We start from the raw sequence: 24,826 nt of genomic DNA, 5'->3' as shown, positions 1-24,826 counted from the left end.
TATTAACACTTTTTACTAGGCCAAGATCTGCAGTGTTGCAAACATTAACTTTCAGAATACCATAAACCACGTTGTAAACTACCCAGTGGAATTGCTTGTGTTTGATGCTGGAGGAAGGGAAAAAAATGAAGATGCCTTACACTCATCCATTCTCATGCACTTTTAAAAGGAAAGAAAACCACCTCTATTGCATTGGTTTCCTGAGACAGAATCATAGTTAGAATCACTAAGGTTGGAAAAAACATTTAAGATCATCAAATCCAACAATTAACCCAGCACTGCCAAGGCCACCACTGAACAATGTCCCCAAGTGCCACATCCACACCGCTTTTAAATCCCTCAAGGGATGGTGACTCCACCACTGCCCAGCACAGCTGTGCCAGTGCCTGACCACCCTTTCAGGGAAGAAGTTTTCCTGATATCCAGTCTAAACCTCCCTTGGCACAGCTTGAGGCTGTTTCCCCTTGTCCTGTCCCTGTTCCCTGGGAGCGCAGCCCGACCCCCCCCGGCTGTCCCCTCCTGTGCTGTCCCCCTCCTGTGCAGAGCCAGAAGATCCCCCCTGAGCCTCCTTTTCTCCAGGTTGAGCCCCTTTCACAGCTCCCTCAACCCCTCCTGGGGCTCCAGACCCTTCTCCAGCTCCATTTCCTCCTCTGGACACTCTCCAGCCATGAGAGGCCCAGAACTGACCCCAGATGGATCTAGCAGCCCCAGCTCATCCTTCCACAGAACCTCAGCTTCTGCTATGGAGGGAGTCTTCTACTCCATAGAAGAGTTTTGCTGGTGTGAAGAGTTTGCTCTTCACACACAGAAGGAGTTTGCTGGTGTGTGGGTTTATGGCACTGCAAACCTGATGTCCACATCACCTCCCTGATGGTCACAAACACATCCCCCATGGCCAGAGAGCTGAACTGCTGGGGCAGGCAAAGCACCTGTCCTCTGCTTGCAGACTGTAGGACAATAATTAGTAACAAGAACCAATTGTGGCTGAGATAAATTTAGTTTAGCTGCACTGAGACTCTTCAGGCAGAGGAGGTGGGATCTCCTCCCACACCTCCCTGCAGGATGGGGCTTTGCCATGGGTGAGCTGGTGTTGGCTGGCTGGCCCCTGAGGGCAGGACATCTGCAGGTGTTGTTTTCAGCTATCAGTTGCTCCAGGGCAAAGTTTAGCTATAGATAAATCAAGACCATTTCACTGAGTCCAGATGACTCATACCCACAGGGCAGGAAACTCTTTTATCTTGGGGGCAGCTGGTTTAATATACATAGATGTTCACTCCTGAGCACTGAATAATTTCCATCTCTTTCATTCTCATTAAAAGCAAATCAGAGGAGGGAAAACAGTGAGAAAATTCTCTCTGTCCCTGTTTCTGCCATCTCTGAGAGATCTTCCTCCTAGCTATGCAGTCTGCCTGCACTGGGTCATTTGCTGTGTATTTTAATTGGCAGAACAAATGACTTTCTCTCCAAAGCACCTCTCCATTTTAAACCCTGATTCCGCAGGCACGAATGGAGCAGGGATCTGTTACAACAGGGTCTGCTCCAGCTTCCGTGGAGGGAAGAGCATTCCATGTGGGAGAGCATTGTTGCCTCCTTTGAAGAAGGGGAGCTGCAGTGGAATTCACACTTACACGTCTTGATGAGCCTGCTGAAAGAGCCACCTTCACCTCTGAGCAGCAGCTAGAGGTGGAGAGGAGAGAGGAGAACTTGGGCAGCAGGGAACTCTTAAACACAAGAGAAAGGGCAAGGTTTTGCTGGAGAGCCTCTCAAGTCACTTCTCTTTCCTAAATATACCAGGCAGTGCTTTGCATCTCAGGCTTCTCCTGAGGGACCTGCCTTCCTGTGTCTTCCTGTCAGAACAGCTCTGCCTGCTCGGGTACAGGTGGCTTTCCTCTCGTCTGCACAGCAGTGACAGCAGAGCTGTGCTGCCATTCCACCCCTGTTCCCTGCCCTCCGCAGAAGGCTGTGTGAGCTGTGTGCTGGCCCTTGGCATGAGGAGCCCTCAGCAGAGGCCGTGCCAGGAGCTGCTCCCTGTCCATGATGACATGTGGAGTGCAGAGGCTGAGGACACTGTGTCCAGAGCCAGGCAGATCCCAGAGACCGTAGGACTTGTTTTCTGCCCTTCCTTGCATTGTGCAGGCTCTCCCACCATGGTGACACACTCCTGGGTGCTGATCCCTTCCTCCCCACCAGAACCAGTAGGACTCTGCTGCTCAAAACTCACCCACTCCCATGGGGTTGCTCAGGGATATTTTGCCACCTCAAGTGACAAAACACCTATCTGCTTTTGCAAATGGGCCTTTGGTGGTGTGACTGGTGCTCAGTGTCTGATCCATGAAGCCCTGTGTTCAGATAATGTCCATTTCTGGAGCAACCCAGGGCAGCAACGTTACACTGTGGCTTGGGCCACATTGGAGCCCTCTAAATCCACAGGCTGCAGCTGATGAGATGAATGATTGCCAGGAGTCAACCTTCGCAGCACTTTCCACTCTTAAATATCACAGTAATAAAAGGTAAAATCATTAAAGTCCTTCTGCAGCCCCCTGTGCCTCATCTGAAATGAGGACGACAAAGGGCGCAGAGCGAGGGGTTATTAATATCCTGTCTCAGGATGATGGCTTTATAAACATCCTCACCACAGGCACAGACTCGCTGGGGTGTTCTGGCATGACCTTCAGCCAAATGCCATGCTTTTATCACACTTGATATTTAACCAATAAAGCAAGGGGAGGAAGACTTTGCCCCTAAATATCTGACCTTATACACAGGGGAATGGGGCCAAAACTGAGAGAAACTGTGTTAAGTGTACCATGCTAAATGCTCCTTAGACCTGATGCTCCTCTCTGGGACCTGTGCCAGAGCTCCAGCAAGAAGGGGATCAGATGTTTGACGCAGTGGAAACCCTCCATGCCACAGGGGATGATTCATGGGCAAAAGCCCCATATGGCAATAAGGCCACACTCACACAAAGCAGGGGATTTTGACTGGTGGCATGAGGTCTTGATGGAGCCAAGAGGGTCCTGGCTGCAGGGAAGGAAACAGCTCCCACTCTGGAGAGCCCCAGAAAAGACACCAGCTTTCCTTGTGACTTGTAGATCTTGAAAATAAAAATCAAAATCATGTCCCAATGGCAGTGCATTGGAACTAGATGGTCTTCAAGGTCCCTTCCAACCCAAACCAGTCAGTGATTCTGTAATCAGAGAGGAGAAAAGATTTTGTAGGTTAATGGATGGAAAAGGTAAGAAGCAACTGTGAAGCATGGATCTCTTGGTGAGCAGAAGACTGGGGTCACTGGTCCCCATCAGGACCTGGCATTGTCTGGATGCCCTTAGAAATGGCCCTTAATGTTCCCTGCTCCCACTTCACTTCCAGAGAGTGCCCTTTGCTGGAATAGCAACTCCGAAAAAAGTCATGTACCAAAAAGGGCTGAGGGATGGTGTTGAGTGCAGGACACGGGTTCCTGCAGAAGGGTGAGTGTGGAGAGGGTACACAAGGCTATCCCAGGCCAGTGGTGATGGACAGCGATCACCCAGCACGGGTCTGGAGGCTGCCAGGCCCTGCAGCCTCCGCTGCTGAGGGGCCGGGGCATCCCTGGATGGGACAGCCCATCTCTGTGGGAGCTGGATGGTGGAGACTGGGTGTGTGGACAGATTGCCCTGGTGGGATGGATCCAGACCAGCTGTAGAGCTGAGCAGCCTGAGTTTGCTTTGGGCATCCCAGCTTCTGTGTGGAAGGAAATGTCTTACCTGCAGGGATCATATGAGCCCCTTGGCACCCCTGCAGGGCCAGCAGCAGTGGTGGGGAGGAGGAACAGATCTACCACAGCAGAAAACAGATGGGTGAGGGCATTGCTGGCACTGGCATTCACCTTGCAGCCACTCATATTGGTGCTGCCTGGGAGTGCCCTGGGTCTCCGATTCCTGTCTTGGTCCTGACAACACAGATGAACCTCTGCCTTTCTGGCACATCCTCCATGCCTCATTTCCCTCCTGCTTTTTCCCAGGTCATCCTCCCCTAAAATGACGCAGCAGATGCGGGACCTGCAGCTGGCGCAGGCCAGGAAGCCACCGGGCCCTTCCTCACCAAACGCGGCCAAGAGGCTCTACCGAAACCTGTCCGGGAAATTCCGTGTCAACTACACCTCCTTCGACGAGGGCAGCCTGGTGGGACGGGGCGAGAAGGAGAAGCTGCGCAAGTCCTACCTGGTCAGTGCCTGCTGCCCCATCCAGATGGGGACAGAGGGTCCCTGTGTGCATGGTCTGGAACTTGGGTGGGAGCTTAAGTGAAGCTTAGCAAGTTCAGTTGGAGCTGGTCCAGGTGTTTGCTTGGCATCATCCAGATGTGTCTGCAAAGAGCTGATGCTGCCAAGGCCTTGGGGTGAGGGCACCCTCTCCCTGATTGGGTTCATGGGGGCTGGTGAGGGCCCAGGGTATGTGGTGGGATGGAGGAGGGTGCCCCATGCTCAGCCCAGCTGCATTTCTCCTTTCACCCAGTTCCAGAGCAATGCTGCACTCTTTGAGGCCGTGGAGCTGCAGGATCTTGACAGGGTGCAGGAGATGCTGAAGCACTACAGCCCTGAGGAGCTGGACCTCAACACTCCCAACAGCGAGGGGCTCCTGCCCCTGGACATCGCCATCATGACCAACAATGCTCCCATTGCCAGGGCCTTGCTGCAGGCGGGAGCGAAGGAGAGCCCACACTGTGAGTTGGGACAGGGAGTCGTGCCCATCACCTTGGGTCTCCAGCGTGGTGCAGTGGAGCACCACAGGCACTGGATGCAGAGGGGAGGTGATCACTGGGTGCTGGGGGACCGGTGCAGGCTGCAGCAGGGCTCAAGGGGAACCATGCACTCAAGTGGGCTCCAGGCCCAGGACATGGAGAGAGGATGGGGTCTCAGGGTGGGAATCCATTGCCAGCAGAGGCACAGCTTGCCCTAACCACCTTCTCCTCCCTTTCCTTCTGGGCCCGTGGGCACAGTTGTGAGCCTGGAAAGCCGCTCACTGCACCTCTCCACGCTGGTGCGGGAAGCGGAGCAGCGCGTCAACGAGCTGATGGCACAGGTGGTGAACGAGGCGCCCAACGCTGACTGCTCGGAGAAGGAGAAGCAGCTCAAGGCCTGGGAGTGGCGGTTCCGGCTTTACAAGCGCATGAAGGCAGGGTTTGAGCATGCCCGTGAGTGACTGCAGGAGGGCTGGGGGCTGTCCCTGTTCTGGGGGAAGGAGTGGGGCTGTGCATGGCACACACCCATCACCTGCACCCTGTGGCAGGACTTGCAGTGTGGGTGCGTGGAGGGGAGAACATGTTCCATCAGGGAATATGTCCCTGGGACCGGGGAGAGGCCCAAGAGGGACACAGGGAGGTTCAGAGTGACTGTCATCGCTGTAGCAGTCCCTGCATCTCTGTCCCCAGGAGTGCCAGATGCCCCCAGCAGCGTCCACCTCTCTGTGGCCAGCAGCTCCTCATTGCAGGTGACCTTCTGGGAGCCCCTGAGCGTCAACTCAGCTGTTGTCACCAAGTACAAAGGTAAGGACTGGGATCCCTGCAGCAGGGCAGGGTCACACAGCCACAGCAGGCGCCTTGCACCCCATGTCAACACAACAGAGCCATGGGCAGTGCTGCCAAGCCCCAGTCAGGCCACTTTTGTGCTGGAGAACAGAGGAAGCCATGGCTGCTGGACAGCCTGGCCACCACCCAAATGCTCTGAACTAGACCAAACATCATCCTGCACCAAGGCAAAACTTGGGGTGTCGCTTGTTGGCTGCCTCCTCATCCTGCACACTGGGAAGACTCACCCACTTAAACCAGATATTTTTGTCTTCTGGAAGAATTTCTTCCATCGCCCACTTCTGAGCCACCAATTAAATGTGCTGATCCCATCTTACGTGGCTTGGTGAGGACAGCAGCTCCCCATGACCTTCCCCCCACTATGAATCACCTTTTTTCCATGCCTGCACTGTGCTGCCTCCATCTCCTGTGCTGTCTGCAGTCCCCCTGCAGCTGCTGTCTGTGACATGCTGCCCCAGCCCTGGTGGCCTGTCCCCACCCCAGGGCTTCATGCCACCTTGGGGTCTCTCTCCTTGCAGTGGAGTGGAGCTGCTCCTCCACCTTCTCACCGCTGCTGGGAGAAGCCGTGATTGACAAGCTGAAGGACCTGCACTTCACCATCCAGGGGCTGGTGTCGGTGAGTGCCGGGGGTGCCCACAGCGGGCAAGGCACGGCAGGGAGAGCCCACAGCTGGGAAAAGCCACAGGCCATAGTGCAGCCCATGAGGAGGGGATCAGGCACTGCCACAGGCTGCCCAGGGCGGTGGTGGAGTCATCCTCCCTGGAAATGTTCAAAAGACATGTATTTGGTACTTGGGGACATGGTTTGGTGATGGCCTTGGCAGCGGTTGGACTCAGTGATCTTAGATGCCTTTTCCAACCTTAATGGTTCTTTGTTTCTGTGATCGTTCTGAGCAGCAACAATAGGATTGTGCCACGCTGTGTGCCATGGGCACAGCCTGGGCAGAGCCAAGAGTGTGGGGCTGGGAGAAGCATCTGTCTGTCCCCACATGGCTGCAGCCCCTGACAGTGGGGAATCTCCCTGCCAGGGTGCCTGGGGACTCTGCAGTGACAGGTAGAAGGGCCCATTCACCCAGCACTGATTTATTCTCCATCCCCCTCCCCACTCCTGTCTCCAGCCAGGCTCTTCCTGGGCAGTAAATCAGTGGCTCAGTCCTCTGCCACCTGCACAGTCCAACCCCTTGCCCCAGCCCCCATGTCACCAAGAGGGGGGACCAGCCCCATCTTCAGCTTTGGGAGCTCAGCAAGGTCATGGCTGGTTGTACTGTGGCTCCCTGCTGTTTTATCTTCCTGAGAACCACAAGAGCCATGCCTGGGCTGGCACCAGGGACACGGGGACTGCGGTGGGATGGAGCTCAGGATGGGAACACGGGCAGGTGCTGGGACACATGGGATCACCCTTAGCAGGGGTGGGCAGGCAGGGAACACTGATTTGAGGAGCAGAGAACCCCCTTGGTGAGGTGAGAGGGGCTTAGGCCCAGGAGTGCTGTCAGGGTGGGAGCAGCCCGCAGTGTGGCAGGAGGGGCTCAAGGGAAGCCTGGAGCAGCATCACTGCAAGAAACTGCTCCAAGCCCATCAGTCACACTCTCAGAGCTGCTTCAGAGGCTCCTGTCGCCTTCATGAGTGCCTGGAAGCCTGGCAACATCTGGCAGCTTGGCTGGGCTTTAATCAGAGGCTTTAATCACTGTCACTGTGCTACAAGCCATTGACAGTGCTGGGCCAGCTCCCTGTCTCCAGGGGCTGGATCCTTGCATGTCCCAGGGGATCACCAGCACCCCAATCCAGAGAAGCACTGAGTCTTTCAGGCTGGAGCATTTCTGGCAAGGGACATTTGCAATGTCCAGTCCTTCCTCTGTGGCCCCAAACCCAAGCAGCAGGGCCACAGGGAGTCTCTAGTGCTTCATAACAAGGACTTTGTACAGGAGGGAGGTGACCCGGGCCGTGGGCTCTTAGCTGAGTGCTCCTCATGGGGTACTGGAGCAGTGGGCTGGGGAAACCCTCCCTGCCTCAGCTGCCAGGCCGGGCGCGGTGGGGCGTGCTGAGTGTGCTGCTCTCCTTGCAGGGCACGGCGTACCACGTCCGCGTGTCTGCCTACAACATGAAGGGCTGGGGTCCCCCGCAAGCCTCCGTGCCCCCCTTCGCCATCCCTTCCAGTGAGTACCCCTGGGAACACTCCCATGGCAGCCAGCACAGGGCAGGGGGACAGGACAGCTCCCTGTGCCATCCAGGGGTCCCTGTCACTGCAGGGATGGGAGTGAGTGGACCCAGGGGCAGAGGCAGAGTTTGGAATCTCAGGCCAGGCAGGGAGGCTGTGCCTGGGGGTCTGGGATGCTGCCTGCAGCCAACAGGTGCCTTGCCAAGCAGTGAGTTTTCAGCCTTGAATTACCCTTGCCACCTGGGCTAGGCTGAGCCTTTTCAGGCTACCTGGATCAGCTCATCCCGTGGAGGGAGCTAGGAGGTGGCCAAGAGCCAGGACTCAGAGTGGTCCTGGGTGGCAGTGGCTTCCCCCTCTGTGCCACCACATGGGCCCTCCCATCCAGCCCAGACCCAAGGACCTGCATTCCCTGGCATGGAGCTGGGATGGGGTCATGCGCCCCAACAGAGACCAGCTCTGGCCTGTCAGCACTCTCCTCCCCATGCTGGCCCCAAGAAAAGTGTCAGGAAACAGCCACCCAATGTCACACAAGGCACCCCAGGGGGCTGGCTGGAGAAGGGCCAGGAGGACTGAGCTAGAAGGAGCAACCCAAAGGTGAAGTTCAGGACTGAGGGAGCTCCAGAATGGCCTCTGCCACTTGTTACCAGTCCCAAAACAGGTGCCTGTGTGGTGTCCCATGGCACTGGTGCTGTAAATGAGTCAGGAGCAGCCCCACAGGAGGCTGAGCTTATCCCAAGGATCAGGCCATGGAAGCACATCCTGTCCCACCAGGCTGCAGGGAGCAGGGAGGGCACTGGGAACAGGTGGAGGTGAACAGTAATGGCTCAGAGATGTGCAGCACCATGCACAGCTCTGGCTGCAGATCCACAGAGAACTGAAATCACCAAAAATCCATTTGCATGTCTAGGAATGAACACAGCAAGGGCACAGCAGTCTAGTACCGTGCTTTATCTTGTCCCTGTCGTGTTTGCACCCACTTTAAAGCCCATTTGCCACCTCACACAGGTTACATTCCCTGTGACCAAGATCCAGGTGGCATCAGTTCAGTGTGGCTGAAGTGAATCAGACAGGAGTGGGGTTTATTTATTTTTATTGCCAGTAATATTTCTCCCTTCAGTAGAGATCCCTCCCTGGCCCAGCAGAATATAGTCAGGCACCTCCCTGGGTGTTTTTAAAGCTACTAAAAATAGCGGCAAGTTCTAGCCAAAGTTAACAGAGCTGAACTTTCCATGGAAAACAGCAGCAGGCAGGACGTGGGGTGTTTAAAGCAATTAATATAAAGTTGAGGGAGAAGAGCCGGCAGGTCCCCAGCCCTGCTCAGGACCCTGCTGCCATCCCACAGTGGGTGGAGCTGGCGGGAGTTTATTTATGTGTTTGTCGAGGTAAGCCCGGCTTCCAGTGCTCATCTGGAGTAACTGGGGAAGACCTGAAGGAAGAGACTGGAAAGAATTTTATTTTTTAAGGCCAGAGAAGTGTAGCAGCAACAGACAGAACCTTGTTCCTTCCCCCTGGTGTGTCCCTGCCATGCTGTGGGGAGGCCGGTGGCCACGGGGTGAGGTGCAAAGCTGGGTGTTCCTGGGAAGAGTGGCACAAAGCTGGGGATCTCCCAGCACACCCAGAAGTGCCCAGCGCCCACAGCCGCTGCCATGCTGTGGGAGGAGGGGCTGGGAACCCCTGTTGCCCCAGGCAGAGGGTGCTGGGGTGATGCTGGTGTGTCCCCACAGACTGGCGGGAGTATGACGGCCGGGCGCCGCGGCGGAAGGGGCAGGCTGAAGCTCTGGACCATCTCCTGGGCCAGGTGAAGACCGTCCACCAGCACTGCATTTGCCATGGTGAGCCCACAGCACAGTGCTCCGGGGAGGCTGAGGCGGGGGCAGCTGAGTCCCCAGGGTTGTGGTGTGATCCACAGAGCTGGGATGGTGCAGGAATAGGTCTGTGCCATGGATGTGAAGAGCAGGGAGACAGCTCAGGCACTGGAGACCTCAGCAGAGCCTTCTCAATGGGCTGGTATCAGCTCTTCATCTCCTGCTGCAGCATCCTCTGCTCTCTGCTTCACAGAGCCCTGCAAGAACCAGCCCCAGAGCAGAAAGCATTCGGTCTCCAAGAGCCTCAAGCACCTCTTCCACCCTGGCAGCAAGTTTCTCAAGACACTGAAGCGGTGAGAGGCTGGTGCACGGGGATGGTGAGAGCCGCTGGCCCAGCAGGGACACAGAGCTGCCCATCCTGAGAGCTGTGCCTACAATTGGGGGCTGGGCGTGCTCAGGGCAGGGTCTGCACTGGGAGTGAACTGGTGGTGTCAGTGGAGATGAGTCCCATGGTCCAGAGATCAGAGATTCTCTTGGTGTCTCTATTTGCACTGGCCAAGCTGTGCTGGTGCCCAGATCCCTGCATCACCTGTGGGGCTCACCTGGCACTCCACCTTGTCCAGACCCAGAGTGTCCCCTGGCCCATCTCTGTCCCATGTGCTGCAGGGTCATGGGCTGTGGTATCTGCTGGGACACGTTGGGTTCCTGTTCCTGCTCCCATACCAGCCACAAGCCTCTTCTGCCACGGGCTGTTGGAGAGAAGTGGGGACCTGGGGCAGGGCATCTCCTCTTCTCTCAGGAAAGAGACCCTTTGGGAGATGGAGCTGGCAGCTGGGGGTGGCACTGAAGTCTGTCTTCTCTCCCGTGCAGGGGCCTCTACCTGACAGCCATCTTCTACAAAGATGACAACATCCTGGTGACTCACGAAGACCAGATCCCCGTGGTGGAGATTGATGACACCTACTCCTGCCTGCTCATGCAGGATTTCCTCTGGCTCACCAAGGTGGGTGGCTGAGGGCAGAGGAGGACCGGGAGTACCCTGTGCTTGGGCAGAGGGCCAGGAGTACCAAGGTGACCCAGGCAGGCATCAGGCAACACTTCTGCCCCTCCAGCCCAGACACTGGGGCTTGGTAGTGCAGGCAGCCCGTGGACTTGCTTCTTGCTGAGGTTCAGCATGGACCAGGAAACTTCCAGGGAATGGCATTTCATCCCAACCCATGGAAGCCCAAAGATGGGTGACAGATCAGAGCCACTGGGCAGGCTATGTGCCAGGGTGGGTGGGCACTGTCTCTCACAGGGATGTCAGTGGCTGTTGAGCTGCTTCTCCTCAGCATCCTGCCATGGCACCTCTGCCTCTGCTCTAGGATGCACAGGGAGCTGCTGCCAGCTCCCCCGATGTCAGCAGACTTAGGGAAAGGGCATGTGAGCAGCTCAGAACCAAAATAATTTGCTGGTTGATCCTTATCTATGGATGTAGAGTGCTTTCTTCTCCCTCCCCACCTTGGCCACCTTGTATTCAAGCTTAAGGTTTCAGTCCTAGATGAAGATGGATGTCTGAGTGGACATGGCTCAGGGCTGCCCTCGGGTGCAGGCTCTGGAGGCATCTCAGTGCCTGTGGCACAGGGATTTGTTTGCACCCCTGCTGAGAGGTGCTCTATGCCCATGCACATTGCTAACCCAACTCAGAGAGCCGAACGATTTCCCCAAAACCCCCTGGTGTGACCCAGCTGCAGCAGCAGTGACACTCTGTGGTGTGTGCAGGTGTCATGCATGGGTGACACTCTGTGGTGTGTGCAGGTGTCGTGCATGGGTGACACTCTGTGGTGTGTGCAGGTGTCATGCATGGGTGACACTGTGGTGTGTGCAGGTGTCATGCATGGGTGACACTCTGTGGTGTGTGCAGGTGTCGTGTATGTGGGACGAGATCCTGTGGCTGCGGCAGTGTGTCACCGTGTCCCAGTCCTCCTGCTCCTGCATCCTGCAGACACGCTTCAAGATGCTGCTGGCCATCTCGCAGATGCAGGTGAGGGTCAGCCTAGGGGGGAACAAACACTTTAATGGGATGCTGGAGGCTGAGCTCCCTTGGGAGCAGCATGCAGATGTACCACAGCTGGGATAAACCCAGGATCTGCTGGCCACGACTGTGTGTCCCTGCCTCGTCCCCCTGGCGGGACTCCAGCTATGGGACAGTGAGCTGCCAGGTGTCATGGCAGTCTCCTGCAGAGGGGCTGAGGACCATCAGGGTGCTTTTCTGAGCAGACTGGTTTCCAGCAGGCAGCTGCAGGCACATCCCAGCTGCCCAGACTCACCGTGCCTTCAGGAAGTCCCCTGACCCTCTGCTTCCTTTTGCCTTCCCACCCTGTCACACAGGGGCTGCTAGGCATCCAGGACCTGGGGCAGGTCTTCTTTGAGCCCATCAAAGATAAACAGGGCAACATCCTCATCGTCACCCTGAAGGAGGTGAAGACCAACCAGACCTTTGAGAGTGTCCGCTGGGTGCCCATCTGCAAGCTGCAGAGCAGCCGCAAGTCCGTGTCCTCCCCCGAGGAGCCCACTGCTCTGGACACGCTGCTCATCTCCCTCCAGGTGTGTGCTGGGGCAGGGATGGCAGTGGGCTCCCCTGGGAAGCACCAGTGCTCCCTGCTCCTCCTTGGCCTGGAAAGGTAACACCAGAGGGGCAGCAGAGCCCAGCCAACCCAAAAATCCTCTTGTTTCAAGGGGAGGCATCAAGCTGATGCCAGATTCAACCTGGGAGCACCAGGTTGTCTTCCTGTGCCACTCTTCTCTAGCTGGACTGGCTGTGCTACAAGCATCAGCACAAGCCCTGCTGTGAGGACTTGCTTGGTGCAGCAGTGCCTTTGTTCCCAGGACAAGCTGGCTTATCACCAGCGGAGCAGCCACGCCCTCTCCCCGGGCCTCTACCTGGGCTACTTGAAGCTGTGCAGTGCCGTGGATCAGATCCGAGTGCTGGTGCCAGAGCAGCTCCCCAACATCCTGTGTCACGTCAAGATCCGCTCCAACCCCAACATCTCCAGGTGGGATTTGTAGGGCTGCTCAGCCAGGGCAGCCAGGCTGCTCTGTCCCACCCAGGCTAACAGCATCCATCACCTCCTGCTTCAGCAGCAGCATAATATTCCCTCCTATCCCTGCCATGCACTCAGGCATCCTCTCAGGCACAGGGAGGGGTTGTTAGGGTGTCTTGTGTGGGGTCAGGGCTGAACTAGACAATCCTTGTGGGTCCCATCCAGCTCAGCATATTCTGTGATTCTGATTCAGCCTAGAGCAAACCAAGTTTCCTCTCTACCTCCACCTCTCCCAAACCTCTGGGGATGTTGCATTGTCTGGGAGAGGAACAGCCAAGCAAACACAGCTCTCAGAGAAATTGTGTCCATGTCCACCCAAACTGCTCCCTCCTTCACTTGTCTGTCTCTGGCCTTCTGCAGGGAGGAGTGGGAGTGGCTGCAGAAGATGGCCAGCGTGGAGGAACCTGTTCCCACAGAGCCAGAGACTGACAGGTCCCAGAACCCCTTCTTTCAGGAGCTCCAAGTGGCCATCAAGGAGCTGATGACCCTGGTGAACATCCCATTGCAAGAGGTAGAGGCAGGAGCCAAGGTCTGGGCAGAGGGAGGGGATGGGGCTGTGAGCACAGTGCTGGTGATTGCAGCAGGTGGGGAACTACATGTCTGACCCTCCTTGTGAGGCTGGAGCACCCAGATTTTAGTGCTGTGCAAAAAAAAGGTGAGTGCTGAGTCTGCCCTGTCCAGGGACAGTGTCCACAGGAGCAGTTTGTCCTTCCCACACTATAACAAATCTGGGTTTGTTACTGCTGCCAGTGGTTTGGTCCTGGGCAGCACGAGACCAGCTCAACTCTATGCCTCCAAAGCAGGCTGGTCCCTGGCCAGTACTGGGCTGGAGCTGCAGCCCCTGGGGCCAGACTGCATGGGGAGAAACCTTCTTCCACCATGCCAAGTATCTGCTGGGAAGCATTCCAGCAGCCCCAATGACAGGTATGTGCTTCTGGCTGGGCAGCTGGGAGGGCACCTCCCTGCTCATCACTGGTGGCACGTTTTCAACACCCTGCCACGTTGAATTTGACCAGAAGTTTTGAAACTTTTAGGAAAAATTAGAGAAGAAGTGATGAGATTATAAAGATTATGCCAGAAGCAAGAAGTCTCTGGTTGTGTGCTGAAGCTGCAGTGTCCCTGGCTGCAAGTGGTCCCTGGGGACTACTCCATGCATGAGGACTGGGCAGAGGCCCCACCAGGTGATGTGTGCAGCTGTTACCTGCACTGTCTTCTTCCAGGCCAAAGACTTCCGTCTGTACAGCCAAGAGGTGCTGGACTTTGGGGATCAGGTCTCCTTCCTGCTGCTGCTGCCTCCATCAGATGACGTCTGCACTGCTCCAGGCCAGAACAACCCCTATACCCCTCGCTCTGGCTTCCTCACACTGCCACTGCAGATCTTCGAGCTGGGTGAGGAGAGGGAATGCCAAAACCCAGCTCTGCTGGTCCCCTTGTCCTCTGAGGCCTCCTGAGCTGGGCTGGGCAGTGGGGTGCCTAGAGTTCCCTCACTCCCTGGGGAGAAGGGATGGAGGGGTGTACTGAGGGCTGTCCAGGTGGACTAATGTGTGGCCTCCTCGTCTTGGGTGATAGGGAGGAGGCTGTAGGGCATCCACAGCATGGGACCTCATGTTTTTCATCCCCCCTTCTCTTGTTTCCTCTCCCAGTCCACTTCTTCACGTACAACCGGGAGTTCATCACACAGTACTGCCAGGTGTCCGCCCTGCTGGAGCTGGAGTCACTCCTCTCCCAGCAGAGCCTCAGGGAGGCTTTCTCTGATGCCGAGCTCTCCACTGCCAAGCAGAGGCACCAGCAGGTTCAGGACTACATCCAGGTATGGGGTGGGAGGAGGCCCTGACCTGCTAGGACTCAGGCAGCAGGATTTGCATCTGGGCTGTTCCCTGGTCTTGGTGGCCTCGGGGGATTTCTCTAATGTGGCTGATGGGCAGCAGCAGGCTGGTCTTTCTTAGATTCATGGAACGGTTTGGGTTGGAACAGATACTAAACCTCATCCAGTTCCACTATCCCAGATTGCTCCAAGCCATGTCCAGCCTGGCCTTAGACACTTCCAGGGATCCAGGGGCAGCCACAGCTGCTCTGGGCACCCTGTGCCAGGCCCTGCCCACCCTCCCAGGGAACAGTTCCTTCCCAATCTAACCCTGCCCTCTGGCAGTGGGAAGCAATTCACCCTTGTCCTGTCCATCCAGGTCCTTGTCCCATCCCTCCATGCCTTGTCCCCAGTCCCTCTCCACCTCTCCTGGAGCCCCTTTAGGCACTGGAAGGGGCTCTGAGGTGTCCCTGGAGCCTCCTCTTCTCCAGGCTGCAGTTGCTTTATCGAGCAACTTCTTACTTACAATGATCACATTAAAAATCCCAAGGAAAGTGCACATGCCCTTCTTGCTAGAAAAAGGCCTGCAAGTGCATTTTAGGATGGACTTGCAAAAGAGCACCCCACACTACCCCTGTCCCCAGCATGCCTGCTGAACCAGCAGCTGCATCCTCCTCCTACCTGAGAACACTTTCTTTGCATTTCCCAGCTCAAGGATTCCCCCAGAGCTCTGGGTAGAGGTGTGTGTACAGACTCACTCACGTGTTTTGCCATGGGACTTTCTTGTTGCTGTTGTTTGCTGTGTGAAAGGGCTCCTCCATTTCCTCTGTTGGCAGCAAATGGAGGAGATCTGGCGAGAGATGCGCTGGATCATGGATGTCCTGCAGCACGCCCGCTACAAGCAGCCCTCCTGTGGCATCTCTCTCAGTGGCTTCCTCAGCGAGGCCGGGGGGGCAGCCAAGGAGAAAACCCGATCCTCCTCATCCCACCTTGACTACCTTCCATCCCCAGTGCTCTCACCAGAGACCAGCCGCAAGCTCAACTCCGGTACGGACCCGGCGGAGCCGAGCTCCTGCCTGCTGGGCTCGGGGGCTGCCCGCGCTCGGGGGCTGGGGGTGGCTGTGCCCGAGGTGCCAGCAGGGCTGGGCCGGGTGCGTGCGGGACCGTCGGTGTCAGCCGGGCCAGGACCGCCCTGCCCGTGCCGTGGCGAGCGCAGCTCAGGTGTGTGACAAGGGCTAAAACCTCAGGGGCTTCCCTGGATTCCTCCTCAGCGGGGGATTCCACACTCAGGCTGAGCCGCTCGTTGCTTCTCTCACCCCTAGCGGACTCGCACGGCCTGTCGGACGAGGAAGGCTCCTCGGAGGTGTTCCTGGCCACCGACAGTGACTACGACTCCAGCCGGGCGCAGAGCCCGAAGGAGCTGGACCTGGTGTGCTCCACCTCGGGGCCCGAGTGCTGCGGCCGGAGGGTGGCCCGCAGCCTGCGGGACAGTGCCCCGGACGTCCTGCAGAGCCACGAGCTCAAGACCGCACCGCCAGTGCCGCCACCGCCCGAGGAGCCGCGGCCACCGGCCAAGCTCTACGACAGTGACTTTGTCCTGCCCAGCCGGCAGATCGAGCTGCTGCGCATCACGGAGAAGCGACAGGCGTACTGCGTTCGGACCAGCAGCCTGGACTTCCCCAAGCCCCACTGCCCCGCCCCGAGGAAGTCGTGCCCCGGCTCCGTGGACAGCTCCCCGGCCGAGAGCCGGACCGCGGGCCGCTGCGGGCAGCGCGGGCTGGGCGCTGGCTCCACGCCCGGCTCCGAGCCCGTCTGCCGGACGCGCTCGGATGAGTGGACTCAGGACTTGCCAGAGCAGCAGCCAGAGCAGCCCGGGGGCTTGGCCGAGCAAGGGAAGAAGCCGGGCTCTGTCACCTTGAGGGTCTGCCCTCAGTACGAAACGGGACTCTCCAAAGACACCAGTGTCAAGGTACCGGAGCCTGTAACGCGTGGCGGAGCGGCTCTGCCGTGCCCGGAGGGACAGGGCTGGCAGGATGGGACAGAGGCAGCAGGGCTCGTGTGCCCCACACCCGGCACTGCCCTCCCCATCCTCCACCGTCCCAGGGGTGAGGTCCCCTGGAGACTCGCAGCACTCCTGCCCTGACTCCCTCTGTCCCTGCTGCAGATGAGGCTTCTGGTAGGACAGGGTGTCTGCAGGAGCGATGCCTGCTGCTGGACAAGGAGTGAGCCAGGGCCACGTGTAGTGCATTTTGGGGACAAGGTGGTGGGGCTGAAGTTCAGCTCTTGGTCTGTGGTTCAGCAGGTGACAGTAGGTTGGTGCCACCCAGTGTGAGCAGGCAGAGCAAAGGACACTTTTTTGGTGGGGTTTTTTTGGGTTGTTTTTTTGTTTGCTTGTTTCTTTGTTTTGGGGGGGTTGGGGTTGTTTTGGTTTTCTTTTTTGGGGGGGTGGGGTTGGGGTTTTTTGTTTTGTTTAAAATAAAGAGAGAAGAAAAACCTGACTCTTCTAACAGGGGGAAAAAAGCCAAAATAGCAGATGAGTGTATTAGCAGAAATCCAAATCTTCCTTGATATATCTGAGCTACCGATATAATAACTGAATCCATTATTTAAGATGATGTGCATGCCATCTCGTTGCCATGTCCTGGTGTTCAAACACATCATCCTTCCAGGCCAAAATTCAGCTGTCACCCCTGCCCTGGCCATGCTCCTCCTACAGCCTTCCCTTCCCAGGTGTGTGGTCTCTGCTCCAGCCTTCCCCATTAGGGAAGGGAGAGCAGGAGCCTTTTGTCTCCAGCGTGTGGCAACTCCAGTGGCAGAGCCCACTCTAGTTCTGGCTGGGGCAGCAGGCAGAGCTCCTTCCATGCTCCTTCAGACTATGCTGGAGCAGCTGTGTTACCTGACTCCTCTCCATGAGGGCTTTGCTCCCAGGAGCTGACCCTACCAGCTCTGATCACTCACACCTGCTCCAGGTGGGGTCCCCATGGAAGACCATCCCCCACATCTTGGGCAGGTGCCCCTCTGGCTTTGTGGCCTCCTTTGGTGCCAGCCATGGACATCCTTCCCCTGTTGAAATTTCCTTTCTGAGACATTCCTGGTGCCCAGGACTGAGGATGACAGAGCAGAAAATCATTAAACCATGGACTGGTGTGGGTTGAAATCGGCCTAAAGCAATGGCAGAGGAAGAACAGCGCCAGCAGGCTGATTGGTTTATTGCTGGGGAGGTTTGATAGCCGGTGTCTCTGCACCCAGCCGGGACATCCTAGCAGAGACAACTCTGCCTCGCCAGATTATTTTCCTTTTGAGGAATGCCCATAGATTTCTATGGAACTGAAGCACAGCCCTCAGGTTCTTGGCGGGCTGCCCATGTGGCTTTTGAAGTTGCAAAGCTTTGGACACGCCTGCTTGAAAGCGTTTTACGATGTTCTCCTCGAAGAAAAGCGAGTTCAAAGGCATGGCTCCTCGGCTGGTGTAAATCAGCTGAGCCCTGCCATGGCTGTTCAGGGCTGGCAGTGCTCACGTGGGCCCAGAGCTGGGACCACCCTGCGGGGGAAGCACTCCTGGCACTCTGCAAGCCCTCACAGATGTGCCAAAGGAAACGTTGCCCTGCCTGGGTGAGGATGGATGTCCTGCCTTTGGGCCTTTGAAGCCAAGCAGTGGGTCCCAGCATTAGCAGCCAGGGCCCTGGTGAGCTCATTTTCTTGACAGGATTTGGGATTCACGGGGCTGTCCCCAGGGAAGCAGAGGGCAAAGGTAGCTGTTGGTGGGAGAACCCCAAGCTTGTGCGTGGGGTGAAATTTATTGCCATGTTCCAAAGAGGTTTCAGTTGTAGTTTGGCAGAGCTGTTGTGACCAGACCCCAGCTGGTCTGAGGGTCTGGATCCTGCTCACAAGAGGGACTTCACACAGATCCCTCCATGGTACCAGGAGCAGGACAGGGACTGTCCCTCTCCAGCTCCAGGTGACGAGACAGTGGGGCAGCTCAGCAGAGCTGTAGGTGACACATGCAAGGGTTGAGTGGCAAGGGCTTGGAAACAGGAGTAGAGGCAGGAGAGTAGTCCATAAGTTTGGGCCCTGGCACGCAGAGGCACCCCTTGGGCATTCCCTGGGCATGGTGTGCCCATGGCTCTGTGCCAGGCTGCTGCCACCTGCTCACGGGCACCACTGGGCAGCTGTTCCTCCACCCTCACCACTCCTCCACGCCGTTGGCTGCCTCCGGCCCCTGTTCCTCCTCATTCCTCCCCCTTACCATCCACCTCTCCCATCTCTCTCTCCCCAGCTGCACATCACCAGCCAGACGGCTGCCAGGGAGGTGGTGAAGCTGGTGGTGCTGGAGATGAACGACGTCTCGCGGGACGTGCTGGGCGGCGCGGCCACCGTCCGCTACGGCGAGGAGCAGCTGGAGCACTTCGGACTGGTGTTCGCTGCCAACGAGAGCGAGCAGTGGCTCCCCGATGACTTCTTGCCCCTGTCCCTGCACACCAGCCAGCCTGAGGGGCGCTTCTACGTCCGCATCAAGGAGACGTCCCCTCTGGTGCTCCAGTACGGGCCAGCGACCACCGTATGAGAGGAGGAGAGTCGGTGGGATGGAGAGGAGACCTCGGCTTCCAGAGAGCAGACAGCTCGTCTCTGATGCTTCCTTCTTCCACAGACACCCTCTCATCAGGCGTCCGTGGGGTGGAATGGGATCATACTGGGTTGTGTGTTATTTGTTTGTGCTATTTTTTAAATTTTTTTTTTTTAACCAAAGAGACATCGAGACTCAGTTTTTCTGACTGGAGAAGAGGAGGGTGGAGTCCAGAGACCTCGGAGCTCAGGAGGAATCTCTGCAGGAATGGAATTTTTGAAAGTAAACATTTTTAAGGAGAAGCAGGGGAGAGAGAGAGAGAGGAAAAATATTACAAGAAGAAGCAGCAATACTTTTTTTCCCCCCTTTTTTTTCTGAAAAACCTTGTTTGGGATTCACTGAAGGCAAAGCCACAGAGGATTGCTGGGGAGGGCTGTAGTGTCAGTGAGGAGAGGGCAGGAACCACAAGGACAACCCTGCGAAGGGTGTTTTCCTATCTGCCCTCCTTTCACTGCACCTGGAGAAATGATTCTTGCACAAAGTTCTTGGAACAAAATTATATTAGTATTTTTATTCTGAAAAAAGTCAATAATCATTGTGCCAGAGCCACTGGAGCTGGGTAAAGGTGAAGACTCTTTGACTTGTGTCCAAGACTAAAGGAACCCATGCAGCCAGCCCCCTGCACTCACAGACGTGTCAATACCACACTAGAGATTTGCTATAGGGTATCTCCTGCAACCCCCTGGGCTTCCTTGTCCCCCTGGGTGGCGTTTTGTTCTGGTGATTGTGCTTCTTTAGTACGTCCTGCAGCATGACATTTTGTTAGCCACTAGGTCTCCTGTTAACAAGGTTACTTTTCTGATCTCCTGTGGTCCATAGTAAAGCCAACTCCTGCTGAGTGCATATCACTTGTCCTTCTTGTGGCTGGGTGCGTAGCATTCCATCATCCATCTCCCAAACCAGTTCTGATTCCAAGGGCTGGGCTCCTTTTTCCCAGGAGTGTTTAGTGGGATGCTTCCCACTCTGTGCAGCGTTACATTAACACACAAATCACATGTGTGGGAGCAAAGAACTAGTCAAAAATGCTCTTCTGGGACTTGTTGCTCTGTAAGGCAGCAAGATAAGGTTGGGCGTGCCAAGGCATCACCTCCATGGGCTGGTGAAACCCCAGAGCTGTAGGGCTGGATGTCTAGGTCAGGTCCTGCAGCCTCCACTGAGGGAAGAGCACTGCAGAGGAGCAGGGATGGCAGAGAGAGCTCACAGCTCGGCTGGCACAAACACTGCGAGGAAGGTTCCAGTCTGGCACCCCTTGGCAAGGCGAGGCTTCTGTTGCTGTTGCTCCTGCAGCAGCCACCTCACTGTCCTTCCCTTGGCACAGAGGGATCAGGGCTGGGCAGCAGCCCCCATCACTGGGTGCCAGGGTGCAGGAGGGCTCTGTGTGCAGCCATGAGGGTCAGCTGTCACTCCACAGAGGTTCCTCATTCCTCGCCTTGCGGCCACCAGTGTGGCACAGGCAGGAATATATCCCAGCACGAACCCTTCCTGCCCCACGTCAGAGCCACTGTGGAGGGGAGGATCGTGTGCCAGCCCCTCAGCTGGTGCAAATCAACCAGCACCACATTGACGTCAGTGCAGGCACCACCATGGGATGTGGAGGCGAGCGACAAAGAAACTTTTTAAAAGGCGCTTCTCCCATCTCCTCTCTCCTTTGCTTGTCTTCTGCCTCAAGTTAAACCCCGCTCTCCCAGGTCAAGGAAGAAGTGGGTTGGTGAGTGCAGAGGTTCCCATGGTGTTTGTCATTGTTGGGCATCCACAGGCATTGCCATCCCAAAGAGGCAGGAGCTGCAGGGTGGCCCTTTCCTTTACGTGTGTCACCTGCTGATGCTCAGAGCCTGAGGCAAGGCAGAGGGAAGGCACAGCTGGTGGAAAACTAAGTGCCTTTTTGGAAGTCACAGAGTGAATTCAGTGTTAGATCAGGGCCATGTACAGAAAGCTACATCTGTGTCCCTGATGCTCCTCAGCATGGAGTTGTGCAACTCCTGATGCCCTTTTATTTGACCCCAGAAGGGAAGAAGTCCTCCCTTTTCCTTAAAAATTTGTTCTCCCTTCCTAGAAACCCAGTCCATCAAGAGAGACAGAGCCATGACCCAAATGCAGGCACTGCTCTTTGGGGTGGGCCTGGGATAGTGTCTGCAGCTGGAGCTGCTGCCCACCCCCTGTGCAGAGCTCTGCCTGTGGAAGGGTCTCAGTGGCCATGCAAAGCTTTTTCTGCAGGAGCTGCTCTGGCCACACAGCAGCTTGGATCACTTGGCTGCAGGGAACAGTGTGGGACCTCCTCCCCTTGCTGGGGAGAGGAAGAGAGAAGGAGCCTGAGGAGGAGCTGAGTTGGATGCAAGTGGGAAGAGCAGGAGTTGCACAGCTATTTTGTGGGGAGCCCCACAACCAGGAACATGGGGACGTGTGATGTCCTGATGCAACACGCTCCTCACAGAATGACACAAGATTTGGGGTTGGGAGGGACCTCTGGAGATCATACAGTCCAACCCCTTGCCCAGGCAGGGTCACTTGGAGCAGGTGACACAAGAATGTGTCCAGATGGGTTTCCAGTGTCTTGAGAGGGGTAACTCCACACCCTCCTTGGGGAGCTCTTCCAGTGCTTTGCCACACTCCTTGGAAAGAACTTCTTCCTAATGTTGTAGAACTTCATGTGTTTTTGTTTGTGGTCATTATTCCTTCTCTTGCTGAGCTTCACTAAAAAGACTCTGGCACTGTCTTCTTGGCACCTTCCCTGGAGATATTTGTATGGATTGACGGGATCCCCTCTCAGTCTTCTCCAGAATAACCAGGCCCAGTCCCCTCAGTCTCTCCTCATGAGGAGCTGCTCCAGACCCTTCATCCTCTTTGTGGCCCCTACTGCACAGCATTCCTTGAAGAATGGCACTTGCAAGGTGGTTGTCTCTTTTCATATTTTCCTTCTCTCCCTTGATGGTTTCACGGGCACATACCAATGTTTTCTTTCCGAACAGGTTGTTGAGCCTTCAGACACTCTCCTGCCCTTCCCCACAGCCAAGGGCTGGGAATACAAGGCAGCAGGCTCTGTCTGTGGCAGTTTTTAAGGCTGCCATGTCGGTGCTGGGTGTGGGAGCTGTGGTGGCTCTTTGAGGCGGTGTGGGGAGGTGTTGGGTGAGCCCTGTCAGCACCAGGATTCAGAGTTAGCCCTGTAGGTCTCCTTGCACTGGTGGAGAGGGTTGGTGAAGGGGTTTTCTCCACAGGCACCTGGCACTTGCTCTGGCATGTGCACCATGGCACAGGCTAGGGAGGAGAATCCCCAAAGCACCTGAGCTCAGCCCTGCTGTCTCCTGCCATGGAAGCTTTGTAGCATCTCTTTCCTCCAGTATTTAATGAGCAAAGCAGGTGAGAATCCTGAAGGGCTGGGACACTGTACCTTCACAGAGCTGTGTCACCTGGCACACACAGCACTGTCCCTGCAGCCCCTGTGTCCCCAGCATCCAGGCACAGACACACCTGTACCTGTACGTGCACCCCACCTTTGTGCCATGCACCCACCTGAACCCCGGTGAGCCCCTTCAGTGCTGGCTAACCCCTCTGCACTGGTATAATGGAATCGGGGGCTCATCCAGGTTGGAAAATCCCTCTAAGATCATGAGTCCAACCATTAAATCCAGCACTGCCAAAGCCACCACTAACCCACGCTCCCAAGTGCCACATCTACATGGCTTTTAAATCTCTCCAAGGGTGGTGACTCCACCACTCCCCTGGGCAGCTGTGCCAGTGCCCAACCACTCTTTCCATGAAGAATTTTTTCCAATATCCGATCTGAAACTCCTTGCTGCAACTTGAGGCTGTTTCCTCTCCTCCTGTCCCTGTTCCCTGGGAGCAGAGCCTGACCCCCATCTGGTTGCCCCCTCCTGTCAGGGAGTTGTGCAAAGCCAGAAGGGCCCCTCTGAGCCTCCTTTTCTCCAGGCTGAGCCCCCTCAGCTCCCTCAGCTGCTCCTGGTGCTCCAGACCCTTCCCCAGCTCTGTTCACTTCCTTGGACATGCTGCAGCCCCTCAATATCTTTCCTGTCATGAGGGGCCCAGAACTGACCCCAGGACTGGGTTGTGGTCCCTGCCCAGGTCCCACTGGACACACTGACACCACCCCAACACCCTGCACACACCATCCCTGGGTTTGGTACCAACTCTCCCTGGACAATCCCCCATCCTGGAGATGTGTGTCCTTAAAAATCCATCCAGGCTGGTGTGGGTATGAGCAGTGCTCATCTGGGAGGTGGGAAGAAGCAGGGTTTGAGGGCAGCAGTGTACCCCACAGAGGGCTGCATTTCCCAGCTTTCCCTGGAGTCAGTTGACATTCTACTCTTCCAGGTGATGTGGAGCACCAAGAGATGATGCTGCAGAACAATTCATGCCTTTGGAGGGTTTTTTGTCTCTTTGTCATTGTCGTTTTGTCACTAACAGCACAAAAATGCAGATCAGTGAATTGGGTTTTGCTCCTGGGCACAGTGAAGCAAAGTATGAACCTGTCTGAGTGGACAAACAGGTCTTCTTCCTTCCGTTGGAGGCAGGCCTGGGTCCAGAATCACAGCAGGGGAAAAGCAGAGTACTTCCATGCAGCTTAAGGGGAATGTGCTCATTTCCACTGCCAAAGGAGCTGTGCCTCAGTGTTATTCTGCTCACATCATATGAATTCACAGAAATAAACCTGAATTGTGACACTGAATTTTCTACCCAAAATCAGGAGCTTGTTGGCATCAATTCTGAAGTATCTGATTTGCTTTCATCCTGTCCAAAGGGAGTTGCTCAGTTTATCAGACATGAATCCAGGTTTGTGCTTCCCAAAGTTTGCTCTCTGAGTCTGAGGCATGGGAGTATTTTGTTTGGGTTTTTTTAGTTTGTTTTGAGGGGTTTAAAATTTTTCTTCTCACCTTTTTTTTCTTTTTTCTGGGACACTTCTCTCCTTAGTTCTGGTTGTAGGGGATGGCTGAGGAGCTGCTGCGATGGCCACAGAGATGAGATGCTCTGAGCCTGCCCCATTGAAGGCAGTGAAAGCCTTTCTCCCCTCAAACAGAAGGTGAGAACACGAGCAAGACTCATCCCAGCCCTCCAAAAGAGCATGAAAGTTCCAGGGCTGTCCCAGCACATGCAATTACTAAGTTAATTCGTTCTCTGTCATCTGTAGGAACTCCATAGCACTCTGTGCAGTGTCAGGGACTGTTTACCCATGGAGCTTATGAATAGTGTTGCTGTATAACTGCAGGGTGGTGTGATGGGATTCATTCTGGTGAATCGAGGGGCTGCAGGGAGCCCACACTTTCCATCCCTGCCCAGATGCCCACAGAAGATGCAGCTCTGCTGAGCAAAACCCCTTTGGCCTGAGGCTTGTGTCCAGGAGCCTTTGCTCAGCATCCCAGTTTTCCCTGGAAAACCACACTGGTCTGCTCTGTGCACTGTGGGCAAAACCACTTCCCATGTGGAACAGGGCTGGACAGCACGGATCTTAGAGCAAGACTGCAATTTCCCAACCACAAAGACACTTGGTCTGGAGGAGAGGAGAGTCCGGGCAACACTAGCACCATCGGAAAGCTCCGGATGACTTTGGTGTGTCTAGGATTTTTTGGCTTGAGGTTCTCCAAACCCATGTCCTGACCAGGCAGGAAACAGCTCTTTCCATCCCAGAAAAATTCCTGTGACACAGGGAAGTCCTCTTCTAAAATGTGAAAACAGGAACTGAGAATACAAAGATACAAATTCATGAGGAAGCAGTAGTGCATTATTTTATTTTATTTCCACTTAAAAAGGAAAAGCAAACCGGAGTGGTTTTTTAACCAAACTTA

At 55.8% G+C, this 24,826-nt stretch overlaps 1 protein-coding gene across 8 annotated transcripts in view; it reads left to right on the top strand.

Moving 5' to 3' along the window:
• LOC135281208 (ankyrin repeat and fibronectin type-III domain-containing protein 1-like) overlaps window positions 1–21,744 on the top strand; it is a 247,641-nt gene extending 225,897 nt beyond the window's left edge. For all 8 annotated transcript variants that reach the window (XM_064389884.1, XM_064389882.1, XM_064389883.1 and 5 more), the window contains 18 exons: window positions 4,001–4,202; window positions 4,491–4,698; window positions 4,975–5,169; window positions 5,407–5,520; window positions 6,081–6,178; window positions 7,624–7,714; window positions 9,441–9,548; window positions 9,775–9,874; window positions 10,392–10,524; window positions 11,425–11,544; window positions 11,892–12,107; window positions 12,390–12,556; window positions 12,965–13,115; window positions 13,825–13,993; window positions 14,248–14,414; window positions 15,245–15,455; window positions 15,731–16,377; window positions 18,684–21,744. In XM_064389884.1, coding sequence (XP_064245954.1) covers window positions 4,001–4,202; window positions 4,491–4,698; window positions 4,975–5,169; window positions 5,407–5,520; window positions 6,081–6,178; window positions 7,624–7,714; window positions 9,441–9,548; window positions 9,775–9,874; window positions 10,392–10,524; window positions 11,425–11,544; window positions 11,892–12,107; window positions 12,390–12,556; window positions 12,965–13,115; window positions 13,825–13,993; window positions 14,248–14,414; window positions 15,245–15,455; window positions 15,731–16,377; window positions 18,684–18,971 — 3,385 coding nt within the window. In that variant the 3' untranslated portion in view covers window positions 18,972–21,744. The remainder of the gene's footprint in view (window positions 1–4,000; window positions 4,203–4,490; window positions 4,699–4,974; window positions 5,170–5,406; window positions 5,521–6,080; window positions 6,179–7,623; window positions 7,715–9,440; window positions 9,549–9,774; window positions 9,875–10,391; window positions 10,525–11,424; window positions 11,545–11,891; window positions 12,108–12,389; window positions 12,557–12,964; window positions 13,116–13,824; window positions 13,994–14,247; window positions 14,415–15,244; window positions 15,456–15,730; window positions 16,378–18,683) is intronic.
• The last annotated feature ends 3,082 nt before the right edge of the window (window positions 21,745–24,826 follow it).

The sequence above is a fragment of the Passer domesticus genome, chromosome 15 (assembly GCF_036417665.1).
Source record: "Passer domesticus isolate bPasDom1 chromosome 15, bPasDom1.hap1, whole genome shotgun sequence".
Classification (NCBI taxonomy): domain Eukaryota; kingdom Metazoa; phylum Chordata; class Aves; order Passeriformes; family Passeridae; genus Passer; species Passer domesticus.
The sequence above is the reverse complement of the archived record's forward strand: the minus strand, read 5'-3'. Positions and strand labels throughout refer to the sequence as shown.